Source organism: Eublepharis macularius, chromosome 4 (assembly GCF_028583425.1).
Source record: "Eublepharis macularius isolate TG4126 chromosome 4, MPM_Emac_v1.0, whole genome shotgun sequence".
Classification (NCBI taxonomy): Eukaryota; Metazoa; Chordata; class Lepidosauria; order Squamata; family Eublepharidae; genus Eublepharis; species Eublepharis macularius.
Genome location: NC_072793.1, coordinates 79,298,575 through 79,325,124, shown reverse-complemented (window position 1 = coordinate 79,325,124; position 26,550 = coordinate 79,298,575). Strand labels below are relative to the sequence as shown.

The window sequence follows — 26,550 nt, the reverse complement described above, 5'->3', positions numbered from 1 at the left end:
AAGCAGCGCAGGCTACAGATTTCTTTCCCACCTACCCTCACCTTGAATTGTCAACCACACCATGAGTCTCACTTCCAGCATCAAGAATTCTGGAGGTGAAAATTCCCTGCCAGCAGGCATGGTTAATATCATCAAGGCAAGAAAACACTATTTCATTAGCCAACAAAGAAGAAAAAGGGCTCAGACCTATAAGGAAATCATATTATGACTCGGAAGCCCATTAATCCAAGATGCAGCGTGACAGATGGTATCCTCCCTAGAAGCCCTGTACAAGTTGTGATTCACTGTGAATCACAACTTGTAATTTTTCAGAACAGTTGAAAAGTATAAAGAAACGTAAAGGGCACAGTCTATATTCAGTTGAAGACCATGATAAAAATGTCTATTAGAGCATGTTCTGGGGTTGCCAGCCTCCAGGTGAAGCCTGGAGATCTCACAGAATTACAATTGATATCTAGACTACAGAGATCACTTCCCTTAGAGGATGTGGCTGCTCTGGAGGCTAGATTCTACGGCATTATGCCTCACTGAGGTCCCTTTTCAGGCTCCATCCCCCAAATCAGGAATTTCTCAAACTAGAGTTGGCTACCCTATGTTCAGTTGTCCCAACATTTCCTGTTTTATACACATCATCTCCCCCTCACATCCTAAATTTTTAATGATTTACCCCTCATGCCTGCTAAATCAAAAACATGGAGAATTACAAGGTCAAGTTTTTCTAATTGCAGTCGATTTAAAGATGCTTAAAAGCAAGTAGAGTAATTCCAGCACTCAATGGCCATCCCGTGAACCTTTTAGCAGAGAAAGGAATGGAGAAGTGAATAATGACATAAGCCTAACAACATGAATAACACAAAAATTTGAAACAAATGTAGAGGGTTTTTTTAGAGTTTTTTAAAAAAATAGTTAGAATACAAGTTAATCACAAGCTACATTCAACTTGATTTTAAGTTAGAAAAAGCTGGAACTGCAAGCTTTCAGTTAGAGAAAGCATGCATTTCCAGCACTATTTGGTTTAATAAAAGAAACGGCCTCATTTATGCTATTTTTATTCTGTAAAATAAAGCAGCTACCAAAGACTTTAATTAAGCCAAATTCCATGCAATTAATGTTTTAAAAAGGAAAAGTCTTACAAGAAGTGTCAGTTTTACATGGTAAGCTATTGTGGTCTTATCAGGAAGGGCAGAACAACTGTTTTTTGTAACTAAAATGTGCCGTCTAAGAGCTGGGTAGTTAATCAGTGCCTCTGGATAGGTGGTAATATGGGGTAGCTCTCACATATTTCCCCTGAAAGATCCCACCCCTCTCCCTCAGTCCCAGATACATGGGAGTTTGTTAGAATTAAGGAAAGATATTTTGCGCGTACCTGAAATACTGTTGCATATATATCAAACTGGAAGGCTAGCAAATTACAGTGGTAAACACTATGGGTGCAAATAATTCCCTGATTGGCTGACATTCAAAATAACATAAAGTAATATGTTAAGTGTGAATGTGAGAATTGCCTTACACAATCCAACCAAATATCCAACTAGTTTAGCATTCAGTTTCCAATAATGACATGTCAGATGCCTTAGGGAAACTTGCAGGAAGGACAAGACATACTAATAACTATACTGTTGTTTGCTTCAACAGACAGCAGTTAGAGGTAAATTCTCTCTCATTAAGGAGGCTCCATAGGTCTACTGTCTATGAATTTGACTAGTTCTCTGAAAAACTATTCCAGGTACTAAACATCATTACATGCTATGGCAATAAATTCCATAAATTAAATACAGAGTTATTCATAACTGAACTTCTAGCTTGAAGGAAAGTTTGAGGAACTCAAAATCTTGCTCACTTTGTGACATTTTACTTGGTCCTAATAAAAGATACTACACTACTGTTTTTATTACATAATTCTTAAAAAGGATTTATACAGCACTTTGAAAGCTTACAAGATTTATTCTAGCGTAACTATAGCCCATTTCATCAGATTCATATAGTGTTGTATTTCCTACAGTTCATGACTGACTCTACAATTTTTTGCCTTCATAACCTCTAACCTACAAAAACTTATGCTAGGATAAAAACTTGTCAGATTTTAAGGTACTGCAAGATTCCTTATTTTTGCTGCAACAGATCAATATGGCTACTGTTCAGAACTATACTCATAAATATGTAAGGAAGTCTTTTGTGTGTCCCAAATCTGTCACCAAAACTAGGGACAATGATATTTAAGCTAGATGAAGGAAGACATGCATTCTAAGTGTGGCAGAAGCAGCTTTACCATGCAATCCAGTGCTATTGGTGGTGGACAGTATTGGCAAGTCATAGCTGACTACGGTGACCCCTGGTTTTCATGGCAAGAGACTAACAGAGGTGGTGCGCCATTGCCTGCCTCTGCAACCCCAGTCTTTGTTGGAGGTCTCCCATCCAATTACTAACCAAGGCCGACCCTGCTTAGTTTCCGAGAACTGATGAGAGCAGGCTCACTTGGGCATTGTTAGCCATGTAAAAAAAAAGGACACAACCATCAGTGTACAAGCAATACTAGCCCTACCCCCAGCCTATGGGTATTTATTACCGTTGATGTGCATACAACCATATGCAGTTAAGGCATGTGTACAGAGGCTTTGAAATGCAGTTTGGATACTTGTCTGTCTTCTTTGCCAGACGTTGGAAAGACAGACTTCAACTGCAGCTGGTCAATAAATAAATAAGCCCCCAGTGAGTATTAGATGGTCATTTTACTATGTCATCGAATGGCACTGGCCATGCACGCTCAGAGTATCCTGAGGCAGACTCCCGCTGCTAAATCCCGCAGAAATACACCCAGGATGATGCGGGCGCTCGAGGACTCTTCGCCGAGAGCTTGCCAGGCCCGGAGGCAGACAGGGGGCTGTCCTGGGTCTTAACCGCCCCCCCCCCCCCGCGCTGCCCGGACTTTTGCGAGCCTGACAGCTGAAGGCAAGGGAAAGGCGCGACCAGCCCCCACCACTGCCTCGCTTGTCTCTCTCTCTGCCAATGAAGCGCAAAGGGGGCAGGCCGCCCGCGAGCCGCCTTATAAAGGGCAGGCGGACGAGCGAGGGAGGCGGCGGATTGTTGGGAGCGGCGTGGCGGCGCTCGGCTCTGCGCGAAGAAAGGGGAAAGGGGCTGCGCGCGGGCATCAGCCATGTGCGGTGAGTGAGCGACGGGCCAGCTCTCGGAGCCGCCCCGCGGAAAGCGCTTCGGTCCAGGGAGGCTAGAGGCGGGGAGTAGCTGTGAAGAGCTGCGGGCATCGCTCTGTCCAGGCGGGCGAGAAGGCGTAGCGCTTTTGTTGCAGGAAGCCTAAGCAAAACACGGGGCTTTCTCATTCGCCGTAGCTGAGGGAACCCACAGTGAATGGTCGAAGGCAGCCGAAAAGGAGCCCCCGCCGTGCCCGAAAGCAGCGGGTTCGCCATGCAAGTTCTCTCCCTTTCCCCATCCCCATCCTTGGTATTTCCGTGCCTTGCTTTCATCCGGGTCGCCATTAGCTACGGACTGTTCTGGCGACGGTCCTTTCTAGCTTTCCTCCTCTAATGTTCTGCTTTATCCTTTGAATGAGTTCTGCCCGTGCCGTTCCGGGAGCAAAGCCTTGAGCTCGCGCTCATGGGGTACAGACTGAAAAGAAATAGAAACAGCAGGAATTCAAAGAGAAAACTTTTATTTTTCTTTTCACAGTATACCTCTCCCATTAAATGCCTATTTGGAGCAACCGAAGTTCTTCAAAAATCCAGGTTTCTGTTCATTTCCCTATCCTTTCTGCACCAAACTCCATTTTAGTGTTTATCCTGGCTTTCTAAAAAAGAACATTATTTTTTATCATGTTCTCATATGGGGCATGAACTATTTGCGTACACCAAGGCTACCTTCTGTGCAACAAGTAAAAATGGGGTTGAATCTTACCTCAGTAAAGATAAGTAATCAAGAGTTTGCCAGATCGCTTAGTGGGAATTCTCACACTCACACTATTTAAAATATATACACGCCTTTCTCTCCTGCCTCTCTGGACTCAAGGCAAGTAACAACAATACACAAATAATATAAACCACGATGCTGATTGTATTAATGTATGCAGTGTAATCCGCCTTGAGTCCTAGTGAGAAAGGCAGATTATAAATAATGTAAATAATGCCTTTCTCACTGAGACTCAAGGCGGATTAACCAGTGTGAGTCAGTACAGTCAGTTTCAAAGACATTTCAATAAACAATGTAAATGGGTATATAAATGCAAATTTGCAAAGCTTTAAAACTAGCAGGAATCAAATACAGAGTTGATGAAATGTTAAACAGAGCATAAGCAATTCTAAGACTGACCAGCTACTCGATTTTCCTTCTTGGGTTGCTCCATGTTCCTGACAACATGGGTCATCTGTATCATGTGGCATGACCACAACTTTCATACACTGTTGTTTAACCTGAACATGGAAGGTTTGCAAAAGCATGCAAAACTGCAGTTTGTGTTCATTCAGATCACCTGTTAATATACAATAGTGTCACCTTGGCAAGGAGTCTGTGTGTGTCTGATCACACAAATGATCTTTAAAACTGTGGCAGACATTTCTTAAATTATAATTTCTAGTGCTGCAGTTTCAGAACAATTGAGCCAGCAAATATGATGCTAGCATAATGACTAAATGGTAAAATATTCTAGAAATTTAAAGAGAAATGTACAGTGCCAGCCTAAACAGAATTATATTCTTCTAAACCCATTGAAGTCAATGGGCTTAGAATTGTGTAACTCTTAGGATGGCATTGTTAGTAAACTAAAAGTTCAGCAGTATTAATTAAGCCGGTGTGGACTACATACCTGTATGTGCATAGGAAGATTTTTACTGGACATTGATTTGGAAGCTGAATGCACATGGCCTCCTTCAAATCTGTACATTCAACACAGGACGTTTGCCAATGCTTCCAGTCAATTAAAACAATGTACCCTCTTTCAAAGGTGAACAAGAAGTACCTTTTTTTCATCTGCATAAGAAGATTCTGTTCCAGCAAAATCAGCCTGTTAAAGTACCTAAATTGACCCTACTGTGCTAAAGAAAATCTCATCAGAAGTGCCTTGTGTTACTGTTGGATACCAGTCTGAGGTTTTGTACACAAATACAGGAAAGCATATTATCAAAAATAACACATCTGTTCTTTGATTGGGAAATAGGGATGTTACACAGTTCAAGTGTAGCTAGGTGCTAACTAAGGAGTGGTGTGGCTGACTCAATATGAAGTAGCAGCAAATCTGGTGTGATTTCAAACACTCGGCTTTCTTAACACCCTCTGTGCTGCCTTAGCAACCAGACGTTTTTAGTGATGTAAAAAGAGTATGTAAATAGAACTTTGTTCCAAAAATGTCATTGAAGTAGAAGAGGAAAGCATCCTGTTCCTGGCTGAAAACCCTTAGAAAAACTTTTCATATTAGTACTCTGTTTTTTAAAAAATATTTAATAAACAACTACAATGTAATACAATAATAAACCATCTACAGACAAATACCATTAATTGCCAATATTGTCATCCAATTATGAACATTATAAAACTACAAGTGGGAAATTGCAAGGATTTGCCGGGGGGGGGGGGTGGAAATCTCACTTTCTCTCCCCCACCATGCCCTTTCCCCCTTCCCTGCTTCCCCATAGTCTCTTCCTCTTTGCCTGCTTTCTTCTCTCCTCCCCATATACCTTTTCTTGCCCCCTGTCTTTATCTTTCCCTCTTCCCCCTCCCCACAGCCTCTCCCCTCTGGCCAGTGGTGTGGTACCAGCTGAGGTAGGCCCAGTTGCATAGTGGGGAACCTGCAAGGACTTGCAGGGGGTACTTCACTTCTAGAAGCACAAATATAGTTAATATGTAAAAAGGAGGTTAATACTTAAGCAGACTGGCTTGAGTACACCAAAATATGGTGTTTAGTGCTTGTGGAAACTGTGGGTGGATCCAACCCAATGCTTCCATCTCAGAAGTCAAAGATGACATTGCAACAAATGTTAGATATATTTCGTGACAAGTTTTATAAAAATGTCACTTACTTATAAGTCTCAAAAGTATGGGACAGTGATATCTTGATCCTGGTGAAGTAACTCAAGAACCAACTTTCGTGTGGAATTTCCCCAGTAAAAACTCTGATGGATCCCTACTTTATAAGCCAGTTACATTCCTGAAAGAGGAAGTAAGAACTTCAAAGCCTTGATGGGAGATAAAAGGAGTCTTTAAACAAAGAGTAGCTTGTAAAAATTATAGCTAACTCTGCTTGAACTTTAATGTTCTTAAAGTGCTAGCATGGAGGATGACTCTCCTTCAGCTGTCTTTTGAGAGTCTTTTCCTGTACAGCATAACTTCTGTGTAGTCATTCACAAGTAATTCGATCCTTTTTGTTTTTATCAAACCAAGTTAGCTGTAAGTAGGACTACTTAATGTCATCGTTATCTCTTGCCTGATAAAAGACAGCAACATGATGAAGTCTATGACATGTGAAGGTCTGCTTTGTGAGCTTCTGCTGGGAAGTGAGGCATAAATCTAAGAAATAAAGAATATATATACATAAATGAAAATTGTAAGGTCAAAACAGGAACCCTCTACTGAACAATACATAGGTATAAAGTCTCACTGTACAGTGTTCACATTCTGTTTGCTATGTGGGGAAATCCTGTCCTTCCTTTAAAAAATATTTCAGCAGCGGCAAGGAAAAAAGTTTAAAGCATAACTGCAATACATCTTTACACTCTGGTCAGAAGTACATTTTATAATTGAAGAGAGTTATATTTAAAACTCCCAACATCAGTAGATGCTTTTAAGGAAGAGAATGGGTCATGTTCATAATTTTGAATATTTGTGGTTGACACAGTATTTTTTAAAAAATCTGTCTGTTACCAAGACTTGCTTCAGCAATGCCAGGCTCCCCATCAGGTTCACAGACATTGACCCATTTAGAGTGCAGATCCTGGGTCAACTAGTGGTTTTATTTTATTTTATTTAAAATATCTTATCTTACTTTAGTCCTGCAAAGCAGGACTCAAAGCAACTTACAAAATACAAACAGTATAAAATTTTAGCATTGCAGTAAGATGACTTACTGTAAAATGCATATTAATTACAGTTTCTAATATCTTCACAGCTTCTGAGTCATTAATAAACTTGTTTACAAGACTGAATGATCTATTTGTAGGAGAAAGTATAGGAGAAGTTAATAGGAGAAGTTAATACTGACCACAAATCAGCAGATTGTTAAAGAGTACCCAAGTTTATTGAAATAAACAAGTGTAAAGTTGGATTGAGGCCTTTGTGTTTTGGAAGTGAGCAGTTAATAAATGTAAATAAACATACTATAGAATGTATGTGTTAAAATTTGATTTCCTTCCCACAATTCAAAGACATTGTAATACATTCTTTAGCAGCCAATGCTATACTATCATTTACAGTGTAATAGTCTCTAGTGGCTTCTGAATCGCCTGGTATGCATAAATAGGAGCAGTACTAGAGTTTAGTATAAACAAGGAACCTTTGCCAATTACTGCGCACTCACTATATTGTGGATGGATCCCTCAAAGAGGCCTTTCGTGAACTGACATGGACATAAAGATACTATACTATAAAACTGGAATCCACTAGTTCTTCAAATGTGTACACTGTGAAATCCTGGCTCGGAAAGTATCCAAAAGGACCTTTTAAAAAAAGTTTAAATGCTGTTCTGGAAAAGCAGTAAAAAAATTGAGTTGAATAAATGGAAAAATGGTAGCTGCCATAAGCTTAGGGAATTGTCTAGCTTCAATTGAGCAGCTTTTTAATTTCACTTTCTCGGGCATGGTCAAAGTAGAATAACTTTTACCAGAAATGCAAAAACATGCCTTGAATGGACAATACATGCAAGTGTGGCTTCCTGACAAACTTGTGAAATTCCAGCTATATTCCAAAGTTTTCCCATTCATGGATCAAGTTCATTATGAAAAGGTGGTCTGTCTAAAACTACAGTTAACCACTGAAAATCTAGTGTGTCTTCTGCTATCCTTTCCTGTCCTCGAGTTTGGAAGCAGGAGCTGAGAATCTAGTCATACCTGAGATTTGAATGGGGTATGGCTGTGGCTTGGTTGGCTACAGAAGGTTCCAGGTTCAATCCCTGGCATCTCCAGTTAAAGAATCAGGTAGCAGGTGATGGGAAAGACCTGTGCCTAAGACCATGGAAAGATACTGCCAATCAGAATAGACCATACTCATGTTAACAGACTAATGGTCTGACAAGTATAAGGTAGCTTCATGTGTTCATTAAGCAATAAATTGCTTCTCATTTTCCTCTTGCTTACTTAAGGGGAGTTTGTGTGATGTATCCTTAGCAAGAGCATCACTTAGAAGAATTAAACTGAATAGAACTGAATGATCCTCTATATGAATTGGATGCACATTTGAAAATATGATGGTGCATATAAAAGATGCATATAAAATTAATTTATACACCAATTATATTGTTATCTTTATAACATATATCAGAAAAAAACAGTAAAAATTTAAATCCATCATGTAATATAGTAAAATCTCAGGATATTAATTGAATACCGATAAAACTGAAGTCTTTTATTTAAGTACAGACCTTAGTGAATGTTTAAAAAGACACTTGGATTTTTGATATGAAAAAAAAAAGATTAAGTATTTGGTTATCTAGTTAACCAGGAACAACAAAGGTCGGTATAAAATTAATTATGATCCATTAATAGCTGAAATAAAGGCAAAATTGACCTGGGGAACATTAAATTTATATTTTCTTGGACTGGGGAATATGATAAAAATGATGGTTGTCTTTAAGATAAATTTTCCTCTTTGCAATCTACTGGTAGAGATTTCTAATAACATGTAAAACGATTGTCAGCAGTTCCTCAAGTATTTTGGTTTTTGAATATCAGAAAGTCAAAGGTTGTCTATGTGATATGTTATGGAAAGGATTTGTATTACAACATATGTAAAAATTTGAGAAAATGTGTGAAGAAGACCTATTTTTGAGCCTGTATACCATTTTATTGGCTGTATTACTTAAACCTGATAATAGTTTTCTTGTATGATGGCAAAAAGATATTGGTAGTTACGGGCAGCCCATTCTTGAGGTCAGCGTCGTAGAGGCAGCCCGCACAACGGAGGTAATGTTGGTCTGTTCCTATGGACATTCAGGAAGGGGAAATAACACAAGGCACAGACAGCATAGTTTGCATGCCGGAGTCCATAGCAACCACCAATCAGGCAGTGGTGCCCCTCAAAGTGGTATACACAGGCACAGGCAGTCACCACTGGTGCCCACTGATCTGCCCATTGCCCCTTCACACCACTCCTCCCCTCACAGAGAGCTGGCAAACAGGAAGGAGAGACCCAGTGACAGTGCAACCCCCAGAGATGCTTATGGCCAGAGCACGTGCACCCAGCCCACAAGGGACAGAATGCCCACCCCTCCCCTAGCAGTGGTCAGATGGGCAGCAAAAGTACTGCCTGCATGCAACCATCCCTGCTCTAAGACAAACACACCCTTCCCCTGATAAAGGGAAACAAAAAAAAAGGAAATGCCAGGCTCATACCCACAGCCCTCATGTCAAAGATTAGCACTCTAACCCCTGGGCCAAGAAGGCAGATGCAAAGTAAGCATGCCATCAGGCATTAGGCACTCCACTGCAGCCCTGATGTCTCCATCAGCCATATGGGCCCAGTCAGAGACCATTGCAAAGATGGATGTAGCTCGGCAGTGGGATAACATGGCTAGGTCTCATGGTTTGATCCCCACATCAGGAGAGGCTAGTGGCAGGCAAAAGCCATGCCTGTGGCACCTCGTCAGGATCTGCAGTTCCACCATCATGGAAGGGCTCGAGTTGCCAGGGAACCTCCCCCTGCCTTGGGGCACATGCAGTAGTTATCTAAATGACACTTGCTCATCCCATGAGGAAGCACTCTGCAATTGTAAACATGCCATCTGCTGCTGCTGCTGCATAGTACTCTGGGGAGGCAGGTGTGGACTCCTGGGATGGGGGCAGGTGGATTTCTGTCCCTGCTTGCCTGTCATTGTGTGGTTGCCTTGGGCTTCAGTCTCCGAAAGTAGGGTACCAGTTAGGTTTCTGAAATGAGACGTGTTAGCCACAAGGCCTGGACTTTGCTCTCCCTTGATTGTTAGTGCTAAGCGCCCCCACACTGGTGCTAAACACCTTCTCTGTGCCTCTCCCATAACCAAAGTGCAATGCTGTACATTCTAAGTCTGCATAGCAGAGACCTCTGAGAGAGCCTCATGCTATGTGCCCTACATACTGAACTATGGGGTGTCCTGGCTGGGGTTTATGTAGTGAGGGGGGGATTCTGTGATTGGATTTGAGGGGAGGGGTTGGCTGCCACTGGAGAGGGGTGGCAATTGGCTACATCTGTAGACAGCATCCTGTGTTACTCTGGAGCTCGTGGGCAGAGATGCACTTGTGTGTGCCTTCTCCGTTGTATGGTCACCTGTGGAGTACGCTGTTGGTTTTGCTGGCATAACTTTCTGCTGGCTCTGGGGGGCATTCCCAGGCTGGGGTGGCTTAGGGAGCTGAAACATAGAAAACAGACCTGGAAGGAACCCCCAAGGCCATCTAGCCCAACCCCCTGCACAATGCAGGAAATTCACAGTTATCTTTCCCCTTCACCTTCTCCTATGATCCCTGCTCTGTGCCCAGAAGAAAGCAAAAATCCTCCAGGACCCCCGGCCAATATGGTCTGGAGGAAATTTCTGTCCTGACCCCAAAGTGACTAACTGCTGCCTTGCTTCGGGGTCCCCCTCCCTTTTCCCTACTGATAAAGCATCGCCCTACACCATTGTGAGATACGCCAGCATAGTGGCTCAGCAGCTTTCTGTACACTTTTGTCCCCCCAACCCCAGGTCTGCACTGTTAGATAATAAAAAGTGGAGATATATATTTACATATGGAACCACCCTTACTACATGCCTCTTTTACAGGGAAAAGCTGATGAAAATGATCTATTTGTGGCACCTAACCCCTTTTAGGCTAGCAAAGATCCATGGAACTGGGAGTAGTAGTTGTTGGTTTTGTGAGGTAGAGAAGGCAGACTTTTTCCACATGTGGTAGACATGTAAACAGGCAACAGATTACTGAAAACAAATGGTGGGATTATATCACTCAGACTGGAGAGACCGATTCCCTATAAGCTAAAGATTTTACAGTTAAACTGTGCAGTTCATATGCCTAAAAAAATTGGTTGCCAGCCTCCAGATGAAAGCTGGAGATCTCCCAGAACTTCAACTTATCTCCAGCCCAGAGAGATCAGTTTCCTGGAGAAAATGGCTACTTTTGGAGGCTGGACTTTATGCCATAATACCTTACCGAGGCCCCTTTCTTTCCCAAACTCCAACCTTTCCCAGCTTCACCCCCCAAATTTTCATGAATTTCCTAACCCAGAGCTGACAACCCTTCAAGCAGTAGTTTTACATATGATTATTATAGCCAGACTGGTCTTTGTTAGGAACTGGAAGCAAGCAAACAAACAAACAAGGCAAGCCCCAAATTCATGACTGGCTAATGAAAGTAAGAGACACCAACACATTGCTAAAACTACCAGCCTATCAACAAAATAGAGATCCTTCCAGATTAGATTCATTATGACTGAGGATTGAATAGAGAATGGAACTTGCAGTAAAATATAAGAGACAGTGTTCTTAATTTCACAGAGTTTTTATGGCTTGGGTAGACCTATAAATGTTTTAAAAAATTAAATATGATGGTGTCTGTGAGCAGAAAACTCTAAGACCACAAAAACATCTTGAGCCCAAATATCAGAAAATGTTTTTCATAGCACTTGACTTCACTATTTTATTTTTAACTTCTGAATATATTGCACAAACCCATTAAAACACAGGCTTTTCATTCTTCGCTTCACCACTCCCTCTCCAACAGGAATCTTTGCTTATCTGAACTACAGAGTGCCACGAACCAGGAAGGAGATATTTGAGACTCTAATAAAGGGACTACAAAGACTAGAATACAGAGGCTATGATTCTGCAGGTATGTAAACTATTTTGTTGTAGACATTAACATTTACTGTTACTTACTACCTTCTTGCCAATTCAAACCCAAGTGTGTTTTTAGCGTGTGAGGGTGGAAGTTATGAGAGATGCGGAGCTGCTACCACTCTTCATTTCCCTCTCTTCCTCATGATGTTAGTTCATCATATTGCATGATGATACACCACATTTGTTCTAGAAAAGGAATCCATTCCATGTCTGAGTGACTTTTCAGTCACCGTAACATTCTTTATGAATAACTTTCTGGATCCAGGATGCAGTACAATGTAAGATGAACTTTTATTAACTTAGAAAGCAGTATTAGAGAAAGAACAAGTAACTCGCCACCCTAGCCAGATCCCTCAGCTCCCTCTTACAAAGCCCTTTGGGATGTGTAGAATCTGTTAAGCACCATCCACTTAAAGTCATAGTGTCCTCACATTTTTTCCCTTCTGCAAAAGAAAAAGTAACTCAACAATTCTCTATTAGTCTCAGGGTTGGATTCCTTGTAGATCTATAGGGCATTACCAGCATTTTGGATTCTGCTTTCTTTTGGTCATTTCTGTCCATGTCTGTTGTCTGATGCACTTGATCACTGCCAAGCTTTTCTGATTCAGATCTTGCTGTATCTGTAGCCACCTTTCCCCCCTCCTCCTCTTTGTGAATTAGATATAGATCTCTCCTGTTCCTCCTGTAGAATTTGTCCATCATCAGCTATCACCTCAGAGGATCGAGGAGCTATTTCCAGAGTGACCCACAGCCTTATGCTCCCATATTTTGCCACTGTATGTATGTACACTGTCTTGTGGTTGCAAAGATTTAAGGCCACATGAACCTCTGTCATAATGGAGTTTCTGTTTGGTTTTCTCTGTATTTTCTCATGCATTTACCAAATCTTTGTGCTTAAAGTTTGTGTCCATGTAATCAGGCAATCTGGTTCTCAGTTTTCTCCCAAACAGCAATTTAACAGCAGATAGCACCATTTTCAAATGTGCAGCCCTTTAATTTAGCAAAGCTAAATAAAGATCTGTGTTTGAATCTACTGCGTCCTTAAACAATCTTTTGATAATTTTAATACCATTTTCCACCAGCCCACTAGACTGTGGATACCTAAGGCTTGAAGTAATGTGCTGAAAACCATAATGGTGCACAAACTCTTTGAAATCATAGCAGTCAAACTGGGGCACCATGTCTTGCAAAAATAGATTTGAGATGTAAAATAACATGGCTTGCAGTGGTGTTGTGTAACAATGCAATCTCTGGAAAATGGGAATAGTAATCCAGAACCAATGCATAGTTTTGTCCAGCATAAAAGAACAAATCAATGCCCACTTTAGACCATGGCTCATGGGTCTTTGGGATCAACAGCATGGGTTGCTTTTGCTGGTAGGCTTTGTATTTTTGACATGTTATACAGTTCTGGGTAAGTTTTTCCATGTCTGAACTCAATTTTGGGCCATATAAGATGCTCTGAGCATGCCGCTTGCATTTCTCCATGCCTAAATGTCCTTTATGCACCTAATTAAGCATCTTTTCCTTTAGAGAGTTAGGAACCACCAATCTGAATAGAATTCCACCTAGCACATATAGGTCCCCTTCAAAATGGTCATAAAGATGTGGTAAGTGTTTTGTGGGTCTGTCAGAATTAATGGTGTGCATAACGTTGCAAGGTAATACCCTGAGCTGTAGCTTTTGCAATTACTGACCACATATGGTCAAAGACTGGAAAAGGTTTTACCAGATTCAGAATTTGCTTCAGCTTCAGTCTCGTCATATGCTCTGGACAAAGTGTCTGCGCTAAAGGGCTGCATTCTAATTGCAAACCATATAGCTGTAATTCAAAAAACAGTCTCTGCAATCTAGATGGTTTATCTGCTCTGATCTGTTTTGCAGTGGTCACCAATGGTTTGTGGTCTGTTTCTGCGAATATTGGTCTTCCAAACATAAATAAAACAAGAAAATTTTTGCATGCAAACACTATTGTTAGAGCCTCTTTTTCAATTTGAGTATATTGACATTCAGTTTTTGTTAAGGCTCTGGAAGCATACACTGTGGGACTCTAGTGGTCACCATATTTCTGTAATAATGTTGCTCCTAGACCATACTTAGAAGCATCTGTTGACAGTTTGGTTTGACATCTGCCATCATAGAATCACAGAACTGGTGATGTCAGTAGCAGATGTTTAAATTTTTCAAACTCTTTGCAATGATGGGCATCCCAAATCCACTTGGCATTTTTACATATCAGGACCCTGAGATGAATAGTGTGGTCACTATTGGGAACAAATTTTCCAACAAAGTTCACCATGCCCATCAATTTTTGCAATCTCTCTTTGTTGGTTGGTGATGGCTTGTTAGTAATAGCTTGGATTCTATTGGGATCAATGTGCATACTCTGTTCAGTAACTTTTCTCCTAGGTATGTTATTTTCTTACCTCTAAATCTGCATTTTTGTCTGTTGAATTTTAAACCTGCTTCATGATCCCTTTCCAGAGCTTTCTGTGGTTTCTGATTATGTTCATCTAATGTTCATCCCTATATCAAGACATCATCAATGCAAATGCTAGAACTTTCAATTCCTTCAAAGATTTGTTGTATCTTTCTATGAAAGATTCCATGACAAAACTCAATCCAAATGGCAAACTGTTAGAGCAATACCTTCCAAATGGGGTATTGAAAGTGCACAGTAGCTTTCTGTTTCATTGCTGGAGCACATGCCAGAATCCAGCAGATACATCCAAAGACGAAAAATACATTGTACCTGCCATTTGACTAAATATCTCATCTCTAGTTGGTATTGAAAAATGTTATCTTTTAACATATTTATTCAGGTGTTTAGGATCCAAACATAGCCATAGGGATTCATCTTTCTTTTCTACTATGATTAAAGGATTAACCCATTCTGTGGGTTCTTCAACTTTCTCTATAATGTCCTGTTAGCATACTAGAAGAGTAGTTTATGGATATGAAATATCATAAACCCCTTTGCCAGCACTTCCAGACACTGCCCAGCTAGGCAGCATGGAAGCCAGGTGGCCTGGAGACTGGAAAATTACCAAGATATGATTCATGAGGGATGACTGACTGAACGGCCCCCATGCCCTGGAGAGTAGCAGCAATAATGCGGCTTCCTGAGACACCTCCCTGCTTAATCTCATCAACACCTCCCTCCAATTTTCCTTTTCCACTTACCTAATCAAGGCTATTCAATGCCGCTGATAACCTCCCCATCTGGTTACCACGTCATCAAGCAATATTTTACCTATAGTCCAGCTCAAGGTAATCATATCACACCATTCCCAACTTATTGTCCTACCTCCAGTCAAGCAACCCATGGTTTTGGAGGCAATATGCCAGTCTTGCTGCAGGGTACGTTTTCCACTATAACTAGAATGCCTAGCCTTGTTTGGTATAGTGGTTAAGAGCATGGGACTCTAATCTGGAGAGCTGGGTTTGATTCCCCACTCCTCCACTTGAAGCCAGCTGGGTGACCTTGGGCTAGTCACAGTTCTCTGGAGCTCTCTCAGCCCCACCCACCTCACAGGGTGTTTTGTTGTGGGGATAATAATGATATACTTTATAAACCACTCTGAGTGAGCATTAAGTTGTCCTGAAGGGCGGTATATAAATTGAATGTTGTTATTATTATGCTCAATGTGTCTGTGTATTGGTACCCATCCACATGCCCTCAAGATCACTTGAGTCTCCTTCTCACTGTAAAGTACAGACTGCTTTTACTCTCCTCTCTCCTCCTCCTCCCCAAGACTGGTAACTGTCTCCTGATTGCAGTTACTCTCTCCCATTTTCCCTGTTTTCTTAGTTAGCTCTGTATGTATGCTGTACATGTTTCCTGTTTGTTTGCTTTTATCGCTGTGTTAATAAAGAAACTGTTCCTGTTGCGTACCTGCCTGTTTACTTGAGAGTTTTCTAAGGGAACAATCCTGATATACATTGGTGGAAATCCCAGTTACCCCCTCTTGCTACATCTCCTTTAATGCTAATTTCCCCAACTCACAAGGAGACCCCTCCCCCACATTTGGGTAACATCCTGCTCAGTCAATCTATCTAATTCCTCTTTTAGTTTATCTCTAAGAGCCAGTGGAACATTTCTAGGTGCACATATGACAGGAAAATTAGGTTCTGTTGGTTTTTTTTGTATTCTTCTGAGAGGTTTCCTATGCCAATAAAGTAGGGTTCCCAGGTCCCTTGACTCCCCCAGCAGGAGATTGGGAGCCCAGCACCTACCTTGCTGTGCCCTGTGCTCCTGGCTTGTGCAATGATATCACTTCCAGGAAGTGATGTCATCATGTGACAGTCAAAGGGCAGCTGGGAGTGCTTCTGTGAGCTGGATTGGCTCGCTGCAGGGCACAATTTGGCATGAAATGAGCCCACTGCAGGGTGCGTTTTGGCCCAAATTGGGCTGTTGTGGGCATGAGAGCATGCTGTGCTGCCTAGGGGTGTGCTGCACCGCCTGGGGGGCACCCCAGGAAGCTCACTCCTCCACAGGCCAAGTGAGTGGGCACCGGGGGGAAGGGTGGGAGCAGGGAATCCCCCTCTCTTGTGTACTTCCCAAGGAAAAACTTTCTCCTGTGCTGGGGCTGTAGTCTTCTCTGTGCAAAGGTGTGTTGATAGTTTCTACACCTTGCAAATGTTTCTTTCTGAGCCAAGTCACTCTTTGCTTGTAAACCTTTGCAAAGTGATTCAGCTTTTTGCAAATGTGGCAGGTCTGTCCAAAAGACATTGCTTAGCTCTGTGTTTCCACAGTGTGTATACTCATTCATACAGACTTTTGCAGATGCTATTGTGTGTTCTTTACATGTACATTTGGCTCTGAGGCTGTCTGACTGTTCACAAAACTTAGAAAGCAGTATTAGAGAGAACAAGTAACTTGATACCCCAGCCAGATCTCTTGGCTTCCTCTTGCAAAGCCCTCAGGGATGTGTAGAACCTGTTAAGCACTGCTCACCCAAAATTATAGTGTCCTCATACTTACTGCCTCAGTGCTCCTGTTGTTGTGGTAGGGTTGCTATTCCCTGGTAGGGGTGGGAGATCCCCCACTTCCAGCCTCCTTCCCCTGCCACCACTCACCTGGCAGGCAAGGGAAAAGGTGCAGGAATGGGCCTCTCAGGGTGTGCTCCCGGTGCAGCATGACAACACTCCAAGAATGACATCATCATGTAGGCCCCGGGAGTGCTCCTGGGCTTCATGTCAACCGATTCGGCCTGTTTGAGGGCCCAAAATGGCCCAGCACAAAGCCGAGGAGCACTTCCAGGGCCTGTATGATGACATCACTCCTAAAAGTGATGTTCTTACCAAGAATAGGGCTCCTTGCAAGTAAGTGGGGGGAATTCGTGGCAAGGAGGAAGGCTATACACGAGGGTAACTGTGGGATAACTCCACCAGTATTTATGGGGTCCTTTCCCCATGGTAGCTTAAATAAAGGAGTGTTTTTATTTAAAGAGGAAAAACCAGCATACACACAAAAGGCAAAATAAAAACGGTTTGGTACACACGCACAGAGTCCTAAGAAATTAGCCAGAGGTTGGAATAGGGGGAGGGAGGGAATATATTTACCCATCTTGGAGAGTAGGGTAGTCCACAGAGGATGAGAGAGAGCTTCAACTGTCCTGCTTTCTTGGCCAGGAGAGAGACTTAGGGAAGTGGCCCCAAGGGAGCAAAGCTAGGATCCAATAAGCGTGCACAGTTTTAACAGGGCAAAAGCCCTGGTTCTTATAGGGCAAAATGTGTCCTGAGGCTGGGGAGCTCCCTCAGCTGTTGGAACAAAGACTGTAAAGGTCATCTCTGGGGAATGACAAATGTTTGATTACTTTGATTACTTGCTGCTGGACTGTGTAAAAAGAAGTGCAAAGTCTCTCCTGCTGCCTCACAAAGGGGCAGTTTGCTAATGAATCTCCCCAGAGCTGGGTTAATGAATTTAGGTAAGGAAATGCATGTTCCCAGAGACACATCATGAACTTATCAGTGCTAATTAACTGCTCCTCAATCTTGGGGTGGGGATTTCATCACGGAAGGAGGGTATCGGAATGTGCTAAGAGGGGTGACTCACCGAGACCTGTCTTATCATAGCTCACACCCACTGCTGGGGAGGCAGTAAAACCATTCACCTCCAGTCCTTGGCATTTGCATTCAACATACCTTTCATGCCCTAATCTCCCGGACGGGACTCAGCAACTCTGACTGGAATTCCTCTGCTACAGATCAGGCTGCATTAATCCAGGGACCCTGTGATTTTTATATCACAGTCTTATATTAAATATGGCAGAGGCCAGGACCATCTACTTACAATGTCAGTATGCTGCACTGGAAGCGCATGCGCAAAGAGATCCAAAAGATAAGTGCTAGGTCTCCCTCCTGCCAGGAGGTAAGGGGACCTGGCAACCCTAGTTGTGAGTGCAAAAAAGGTAGGGGGTGTCGCATACTTGCTATCTACACATGTACCTTATCAGCAGAACCTTCTAAAAAGAAAAAAAAAAGTAGCTCTGTAAGAGTTTGCAACCCTGCAGGTAGGACCCTCTGACCACTTTTGAGTCTCAGCGTATGGGTTGAAGATCAACGTGCTAGATAATAGGTCTATTTAGCCCAGTACTGCTACCCTCCGTGGTCTCAGGCACAAACCTTTCCCATACCTATTACCTCCTTAACTGGAGGTACTGAGGAACGTACCCGAGCCTATCTGTATACAAAGCATGTTTCTGTCATTAACTGCTGTCAGTAGCATGAGAAAGTAATGTATGTTAGAACAGTTGTTAGGAGGCATTTAATAATGATTGAACAACAAAGAAAGAAGGGTGTTTTTTGGTAACTTTGAACTTGACGTTAAAGCAAAATAAAACTATTGAAGACATACTTTTATTTCAGACAGACTTCTGCAAGGCCAGACAAGAGCTTTACTTGAGAACACCTGTCATCTAAACAAACATCTCACTGTGTAAAGAGCATTGCCACTTCCAAATATACCTTAAATAAGCTGTACTAAAACGTGTTTTGTGTTTTAGGTGTTGCAATTGATGGAAATAATAATGAAGACAAGGAAAGGTACATCAAATTAGTCAAGAAAAGAGGAAAAGTAAAAGCTCTGGATGAGGAGCTGCAAAGTAAGTTCAAAAATAGTCACATATGACTGACATTCAGAAGCGTATTTAACTAGATCTACCAGTGGTAGTTATGATATGGGTATGTTCAGGGCCTTTTTTCTGGGAAAAGAGGTGGTGGAACTCAGTGATGGAACTCAGGACCGCACAATGATGTTACTTTGGATCAGCCGGATTAAGGGGGGAGTTTTTTAAAGTTTAAATCGCCCTTGACGAAAATGGTCACATGGCTGGTGGCCCTGCCCCCTGATCTCTAGACAGAGAGGAGTTTAGATTGCCCTCTGTGCCACTGTGCGGAGGGCAATCTAAGTTCCCCTCCATCTGGAGATCAGGGGGTGGGGCCAATGGCCATGTGACCATTTTCAAGAGGTGCTGGAACTCTGTTCCACCGCGTTCCTGCTGAAAAAAAGCCCTGGGTATGTTAACCTAGAACTCAATTGCTAGAAGATGCAGAGCTGTTGACTATTTGAACCTTCTCCATCCCAGATCAACATGGGCCCAACTGGCTGTAAATGCTTGTTAGTAACTCACCACTTCGTTCCAACTGACCTGCTTCCTCCATTTTACCCCTCTCCTCCTTTTGTATGCCTTGTCTTTTTAGCATCGAAACCGGAGATGGTTTGATTAAGTTTTTTTAGAAGATTGCTGTACATTGTTACTGTATAGCGTTCAGTAGAGTTTTTGGAATGGTATAAGACCTATTATACGTACATGCCACAAAGAAACACAAAGCCCGAGACTGATACTGCAGAAGGTCTTTTCTGCTTCTGTCCAAATATACCACAACCCCTGTTACTGCTTCCTCTTGTGGTGCCACAGATTAGCCCATACTGTGTAGCATGCACTGTGGAAGTAAATAACAGTAGAGAGAGAAGTGCACTGTTGATGTGATGCTTGAGTTCCATGAAGCAAGATTTTTCACACATTATGGAAAAGTGCACTAATATATTCCATTTGCTATGCAGCCAAAATCATATGTTTTTACAGCATTTATTTATTGAAGTGATTACAGACTCTCTCTCTCTCTCTTTTTTTGGTATATTATATGTACAACTTTTGCCCATTTACTGTTCAGGCGACTTTCCTGTTGTTTGGATACTGCATTTTTTTAGGATTGGATGTACCGAGTTTTGTTGCTTCCCAAATGTGAATCTTTCCCCTGCTATCACATCTGTCACAATGGCATTTTTTTGTGTTGAATGTGGTTGTATATGTATGTTTGATGCCATCACAATTCTCTTCTGCTGCTTTTGCTGAACTGTATTACTAGAATTGCCTATGTTCTGTTTCAGCATGTCTTCAACCCTGTATTGGATTCTTGCTAATGTTATGTCTTTGTACACTTGTGTTTATTTACCCTACAGCATTGTTTATGAAATTGTCCTTGATACTGACTATACTACTCTCATGCTGTGTAATCTGCCTTGAGTCTCAGTGAGAAAGGCGGACAACAAACAAACAAACAAACAAACAAACAAACAAACAAACAAACAAACAAACAAACAAACAAACACAGCCAAGATAACATAGATTGCTCAATTTCCAGACTTAAAAATATACGTCCATATTACAAATATATAGAATTATTTGACATGAAATTTGAATTTACAAATTCCTTATCTTACACAATCCAAAAAGTAAGTTAAGACTTTATTAATCACATGCCTTTTAATTATAGTTTGATCATTAAGTTGTTAAAAACTTTGTTTCTTTTTCTGTTACACAGAACAAGGTGGCTTGGACTTAAAGGTAGATTTTGAGACACATTTTGGCATTGCTCATACCCGTTGGGCAACCCATGGAGAACCAAATGCTGTGAACAGTCACCCACAAAGATCAGATAAAAGTAATGGTACGTAGAATATGCTTTTTAAAAATCTGGTGTTGCATTTGAATCAAAATTCCCAGAAGCTACTTCTGAAATAGTTTGTGCATTTAAGATAGTGAGGGACTGGTCGGCAGTCACTTCATGAGAGAGGCATTTTTGCTAACACAATGGAATGTTGTTGTTTTTCCCAAGGTGGGGCTCCAACATTTCTCACATATGCCAGTTAGGGTTCAGAAGCTAGAAGCCTGTAGCACAAGAGTACCACCTATAAAAAGGCTTCCATGTACAGAATTCTTGCCAAATCTTTGACAGACTGTGAGTTACACAACCAAAACCCTGAGTCTAGTGACAGCTAACTGAAGAACTTGATGGGGAAATAAACAGGAAATGGACCACAAAAATTGCACATTGAAATTGCCAGTGTTTTTTATTACACTTAAACTATCGTTTGGACTATAAGCTTGCGGTTTATTGCCAATTCAATCTTTTTATTGTTCTTATTATATTCAGAATTTGTTGTTATTCATAACGGGATCATTACAAATTACAAAGACTTGAGGAAGTTTTTGGTAAGTGTATAATAAATTAATTACTCAAAAAATTTCAGTGTATCATCTTAATGTTGTTTTATGCTTAGTTTTCTCATGTGGAATTTTTGGGGAAGATATATCCCTGCCTGTCCTTTGCCTTGCTCAAGTAAATGAATGTAGTTAAAATAAATTCCAGAGTCACAATCTTTCCCCTCATTTTACTACCAGAGGAGAGAGACTAGGAGAAGAGGGTAAACAACTAAGTGTGCGTGTGTGAAAGATACAGTATATTTCTTTAAATTACCCCCGTGATCTCTGATTATTATGAGGCAATATTAATTTCATATTGCTTCAATGACATATTTAAATATGTTTATATATAGCTTGGGAATGTGACTTTGGAAGGTAGTAAAAAAGATCAAGCTAGTAGGTGTCTTTTTGTTTTGAGGTGAGGAATGTGAATTTAAACACCTTGAGCAAAGTAAAAATCATGTTTTATATATATATATATATATATACTCTAAAACATTACAGGAGACCAAAGGCTATGAGTTTGAATCTGAAACTGATACTGAAACCATTCCAAAGCTGATCAAGTATGTGTATGATAACAGGGAGACTGAAGACATGAGTTTTTCTGCCTTGGTTGAGAGAGTAATTCAGCAATTGGTGAGTAGATGTGACTTTAAATACTGTTTAAAGCAGTACTGTGTTAAATTCAGTATGATGAGTTGGATCCCATGATCCATTAGAAGATCTTTCCCACATTCTCCAGCACTCCTTTCTGAGGTTATTCCCAGGGTCGCGGGGACATGTGGATTAAAAGCCATGTGGTTCAGGAAACTGCAGTGTGGAAGAAGGAGGAGGAGGAAGGCCCCAGTGACCCCAGGAATAACTATGGTTGGAGGACTGCTGAGGAAAGAGAGTGCAGGAAAGATCTTCTGTCGTTGGAATCACAGATCTCAGGATCAAACATGAAATGTTGAAAGACTTACTGATTTTTTGATACGTTATGAATACATTAAAGAAGGAAGGTGACTTTCCATACACTTTTAAGTGTTATGTTTTTGTAAAAGCAACATTTTCACTGCAATCCAAAGCAGAGTTACTCCAGTCTAAACCCATTGATTTCAATGGTCTTAGACTGGAGTAACTTTTCTGAGGATTGCAGTGTTTGTTACCTGGAATCTGTCTGTGGGTTAAGATGAAGTATCTACTCAAATGAGATGGAAAAACATTTCATTTTATTTGTTTGCAAGTGTTTATAAACCACTTCTTACAGTTTTGAAAGAGCAAATCATAATAACAATGTTTAAAAATTAAAATCATATAAAACCATAACAACATTCAAACAAACTGAAACAGCTGAGGCTAAAAGGCTCAGAGGTCTATTGAACCTAGTTTAGGAAAAAATAATTAAAAGCCAGTTGAGAGAGAGAGAAATTAATTTACTTTCCTTGGAAAGACAAGTAATAAAGGGACTTGGTGCACATCCCAGGGAAGGGAATTCTGGAATCTCTTCATTTCATCTTAAATCTTGTGATGGGTGTTTATATGAGAACAAAAGCTCCCTGAAAAACTTGGACTAATAGGGTTTTTATTTTTCTTCATAATTATTAAATAGAGGTAAAGTGCCATCCTCCCTTTACCATCTTTCTCCTTCCTTGCACACTATTCAACGAGGGTACATAATTATCTAAATATCCCTGATCTTTTAGTAGCCTTGACTCTGTATCCTATAGCTGGATGTTATCATCATCATCATCATCATTATCAATTTATTTCGATACAGAACCAGTTCTAGAGAGTCAGCAATAATAAAGTAAGAAATAAAAAAGAATAGAATAAAAAAAACAATAAAAATAAGAATAGGGAGGGGATATGCATAGCTGGATGTTAAGTGAGTCTCCCTTTGGTAGGTAAAGGTAAAAATATTCCCCTGTGCAAGCACCAAGTCATTACTGACCTGTGGGGGGATGTCGCATCACGAGGTTTTCTTGGCAGACTTTTTATGGGCTGGTTTGCCATTGCCTTCCCCAGTCATCTACACTTTACTCCCAGGAAACTGGGTACTCATTTTACCGACCTTGGAAGGATGGAGGTGTTTAGCACAAATAATCTCCTCGACTCTGTTGAACTCAGAAGAGTCTTGCTGTGTTCAGTCAGACTTACTTCCTCATATATGTACATTGGATTGCTGATTGGCAGGCGGAATATATTTTTTAATTTGTTTTGTTGTTTTACCGCTGAAAGTGACTTTCATTTTGCCATAGATGACAAGAGACTTTTCAGAAAGAGTGTATCAGGTTAAGACATGATCTTTTGCATTCTTTCAATATTGTTGTCACTGTTTCATCTGTTTGGTTGTTAATGTAGAATGTTTTTCTTTTTCCTCTTCAGGAAGGGGCTTTTGCACTGGTCTTCAAAAGTATCCATTATCCAGGGGAAGCTATTGCTACCAGGTTGGTAAAGGTGTTTTGTGCACTACAGTATGTATGTGAGTGTACATGTTATGTATGTAATGCAAAAAAGGGGGCTATATTCAGAGCCTTGTGAATTTTAATAATTAAGGATTAGTCTGTAAATGTACACAACTTGTAAGTGCATGAGACATATGCAGGGAAGGTCCCCAGTGGAATGAGTCCCTTTCTCTGAAGTAGCAGTAGCTGTGGTTCCAACATACAGCTACCTTGAGCCAAGAGGAAAGGCTGGGTACAAATACTTTAATAAATATATAATAAATATCCCTAATAACATTTGTAACTAACTTGCCTGTGATTCCACTGTTTGACAGAAGGGGGAGTCCTTTACTTATTGGAGTTCGCAGTGAATCTAAGCTTTCCACTGAACAAATTCCCGTCTTATACAGAACATGTAAGTTGCTAAAGCTTTACAAATATAAACATTTTTTTTTAAATAGAAGTGATTGCAAGATAGGGTTGTTCATATACTGCTCAGGTGATCAGCAATCCCAGAGTTAGACATTTAATTACTTTTTGTGTTATACAGGAATGAACAGAAAATGAATCGGTGGTGGTGGCAATGATAGGCTGAGATTACATAAAAAGTGTGGTTTATTTTAAATAGTTTATTGATTGTATTTGTAAACCCAGAGCACAGGAAGAATGTATATATAAGAATGTATCTTAAAGGAACTTGATATCCTGATAAATACATGGGCATATTTGAGCCAAAGTCAAACACTCTCAGCCTGTGCCTGTTTTTCTCCCACTGAAATCAATAGACGTGATTAATTTTGGCTGACTCATACTCAGTGTTTTCATAGTGAGGTAATTACCATAATTTCTTTGTGATCTCTGTGACATATAATGTTTTTAAAATGTTCTTAGCTACTGGCATTTTTTGTTCAAAAAAGTTACACAGGTGTGGGTTTTAATTGACAGGTAACATTGAAAATGTAAAGAATATATGCAAGACAAGAATGAAAAGACTGGACAGTTCTACCTGCCTTCATGCTGTTGGAGATAAAGCGGTTGAATTTTTCTTTGCTTCAGATGCAAGGTGACTGAACAGATGTCTGTTGTTTTAGCAGTAATGTTATGCTAGTTGGCTGGTTCCTGGCCCTAACCTCATAATGCAGTGGGAAACGCTGGGCTGCTGTTGGCCAAAGCTTCTCACCTGTTCAAGCTGGAGAAGTCTGTGTGTGCTATTCTAGCCTTTGCTGTTAGATGTTCAACTTGGATACTCAGGGAGGCTTCTGTGTCATGGCCCAATGCACAAGGACACGTGGAGCATGCTCATAAGTAGTGGCAAGGTGGCAGGGAGGTCATGTTCACACTGATTGCAGTGGATAAGTATTCATTCTGCCACCTAGTCTTTTGGCATGCACTGAAGCTTTGCCCTACTATTCTTAAGCTGTGATCAAGAGTTGAATAATATACAGATTGGCCCCTACCTGTTCTTACTCTTTCACATAAGTAGAATAAATTTATTTTATTGGAAATTTTGGTTACTTTTCCATTCAATCTGAAATTGCCATCATCTGTTTTAGCAGAGAATCCTGATGATACTGATTGCAGTATGCTCCATTTCAGTATTTTCTATGTCATCTGTCAATGTTTTCCATGTCATGACATAGCCAGTGTAGTGGTTAGAATGTTGGGTTAGGATCTGGGAGACCTGAAAAACCTTTGAGCTGATAATTAACAATTGATTCATGAATCACAGGGCTGCTAGAGAACAGAATAATTCATTTGGCTATAAAACAAAGGGAAATTATAGTGAGAAGTGGAACATGAGGAGCAGGACTTTCTTCCAAGTACATGTATTAACCAGTGGCAATGGCCTATGGGAATGGCACTGCTGAAGTTATGTGAGAAATATAGTGTTATATAAAGTGCATGGAACTGGTTTCAAATAGAATGATTGACCAAAGTGCCCTACGGTGAAAAAGTGTCTCTGATCCTTCTGTTTGCTTTTTTTTTTAGTGCTATAATTGAGCACACCAACAGAGTCATTTTTCTAGAAGATGATGACATTGCAGCAGTGGCTGAAGGGAAACTTTCCATTCATCGGCTAGAACGTTCAGCTAGCGATGACCCATCTCGAGCCATACAGACCTTGCAAATGGAATTGCAGCAGATCATGAAAGGTAAAGGCAAGCAGGCAGTTCAAGAGCATATAAACATATCTTTTCTCTAAAACAACCCAAATATCTTCCAATTCACAGCATAACGACAGTAATGGTACTGGAGTGTGGCAGAAAAAAAAGGGGGGAGAGATAAGTAAATTACCAAATACTTTAATATCACTTCTGGAAGATGTTGCTTCCAAGTCTCAGAAATGGTCCCGTGCATATTAGAGTCATCAAGTTTACTTATGTTGGGATATGTATGGCAAATGATAACCAATTCCATTTTAGCTGACTGGAAAGTTGATGTGGTGAAAGTTGCGTTAAATTACTGCTGATTTTTAAATGCCCCTTGGTTTCATTTGGGTACGTCACACTTCTTTCAAAAGAGATTTTAAGAAATGTTTTGATTAATCATGGCTCCTGTTTAGGAAGATTAAATAAGTAAAATTAAGTAAATATACAGAATCCTTTCTATCTCCCTCCTC

The 26,550-nt window shown here is 40.8% G+C and overlaps 1 protein-coding gene across 1 annotated transcript in view; it reads left to right on the top strand.

Moving 5' to 3' along the window:
- The first annotated feature begins 3,082 nt into the window (after window positions 1–3,082).
- Window positions 3,083–26,550, top strand: part of GFPT2 (glutamine-fructose-6-phosphate transaminase 2) — a 42,051-nt gene continuing 18,583 nt past the window's right edge. Inside the window, exons 1-10 of the mRNA XM_054978518.1 lie at window positions 3,083–3,161; window positions 11,895–12,002; window positions 19,018–19,116; window positions 20,840–20,965; window positions 21,452–21,510; window positions 22,006–22,140; window positions 23,872–23,933; window positions 24,266–24,345; window positions 24,876–24,993; window positions 25,920–26,083. Of these exons, the coding sequence (XP_054834493.1) occupies window positions 3,155–3,161; window positions 11,895–12,002; window positions 19,018–19,116; window positions 20,840–20,965; window positions 21,452–21,510; window positions 22,006–22,140; window positions 23,872–23,933; window positions 24,266–24,345; window positions 24,876–24,993; window positions 25,920–26,083 (958 nt within the window). The 5' untranslated portion in view covers window positions 3,083–3,154. The remainder of the gene's footprint in view (window positions 3,162–11,894; window positions 12,003–19,017; window positions 19,117–20,839; window positions 20,966–21,451; window positions 21,511–22,005; window positions 22,141–23,871; window positions 23,934–24,265; window positions 24,346–24,875; window positions 24,994–25,919; window positions 26,084–26,550) is intronic.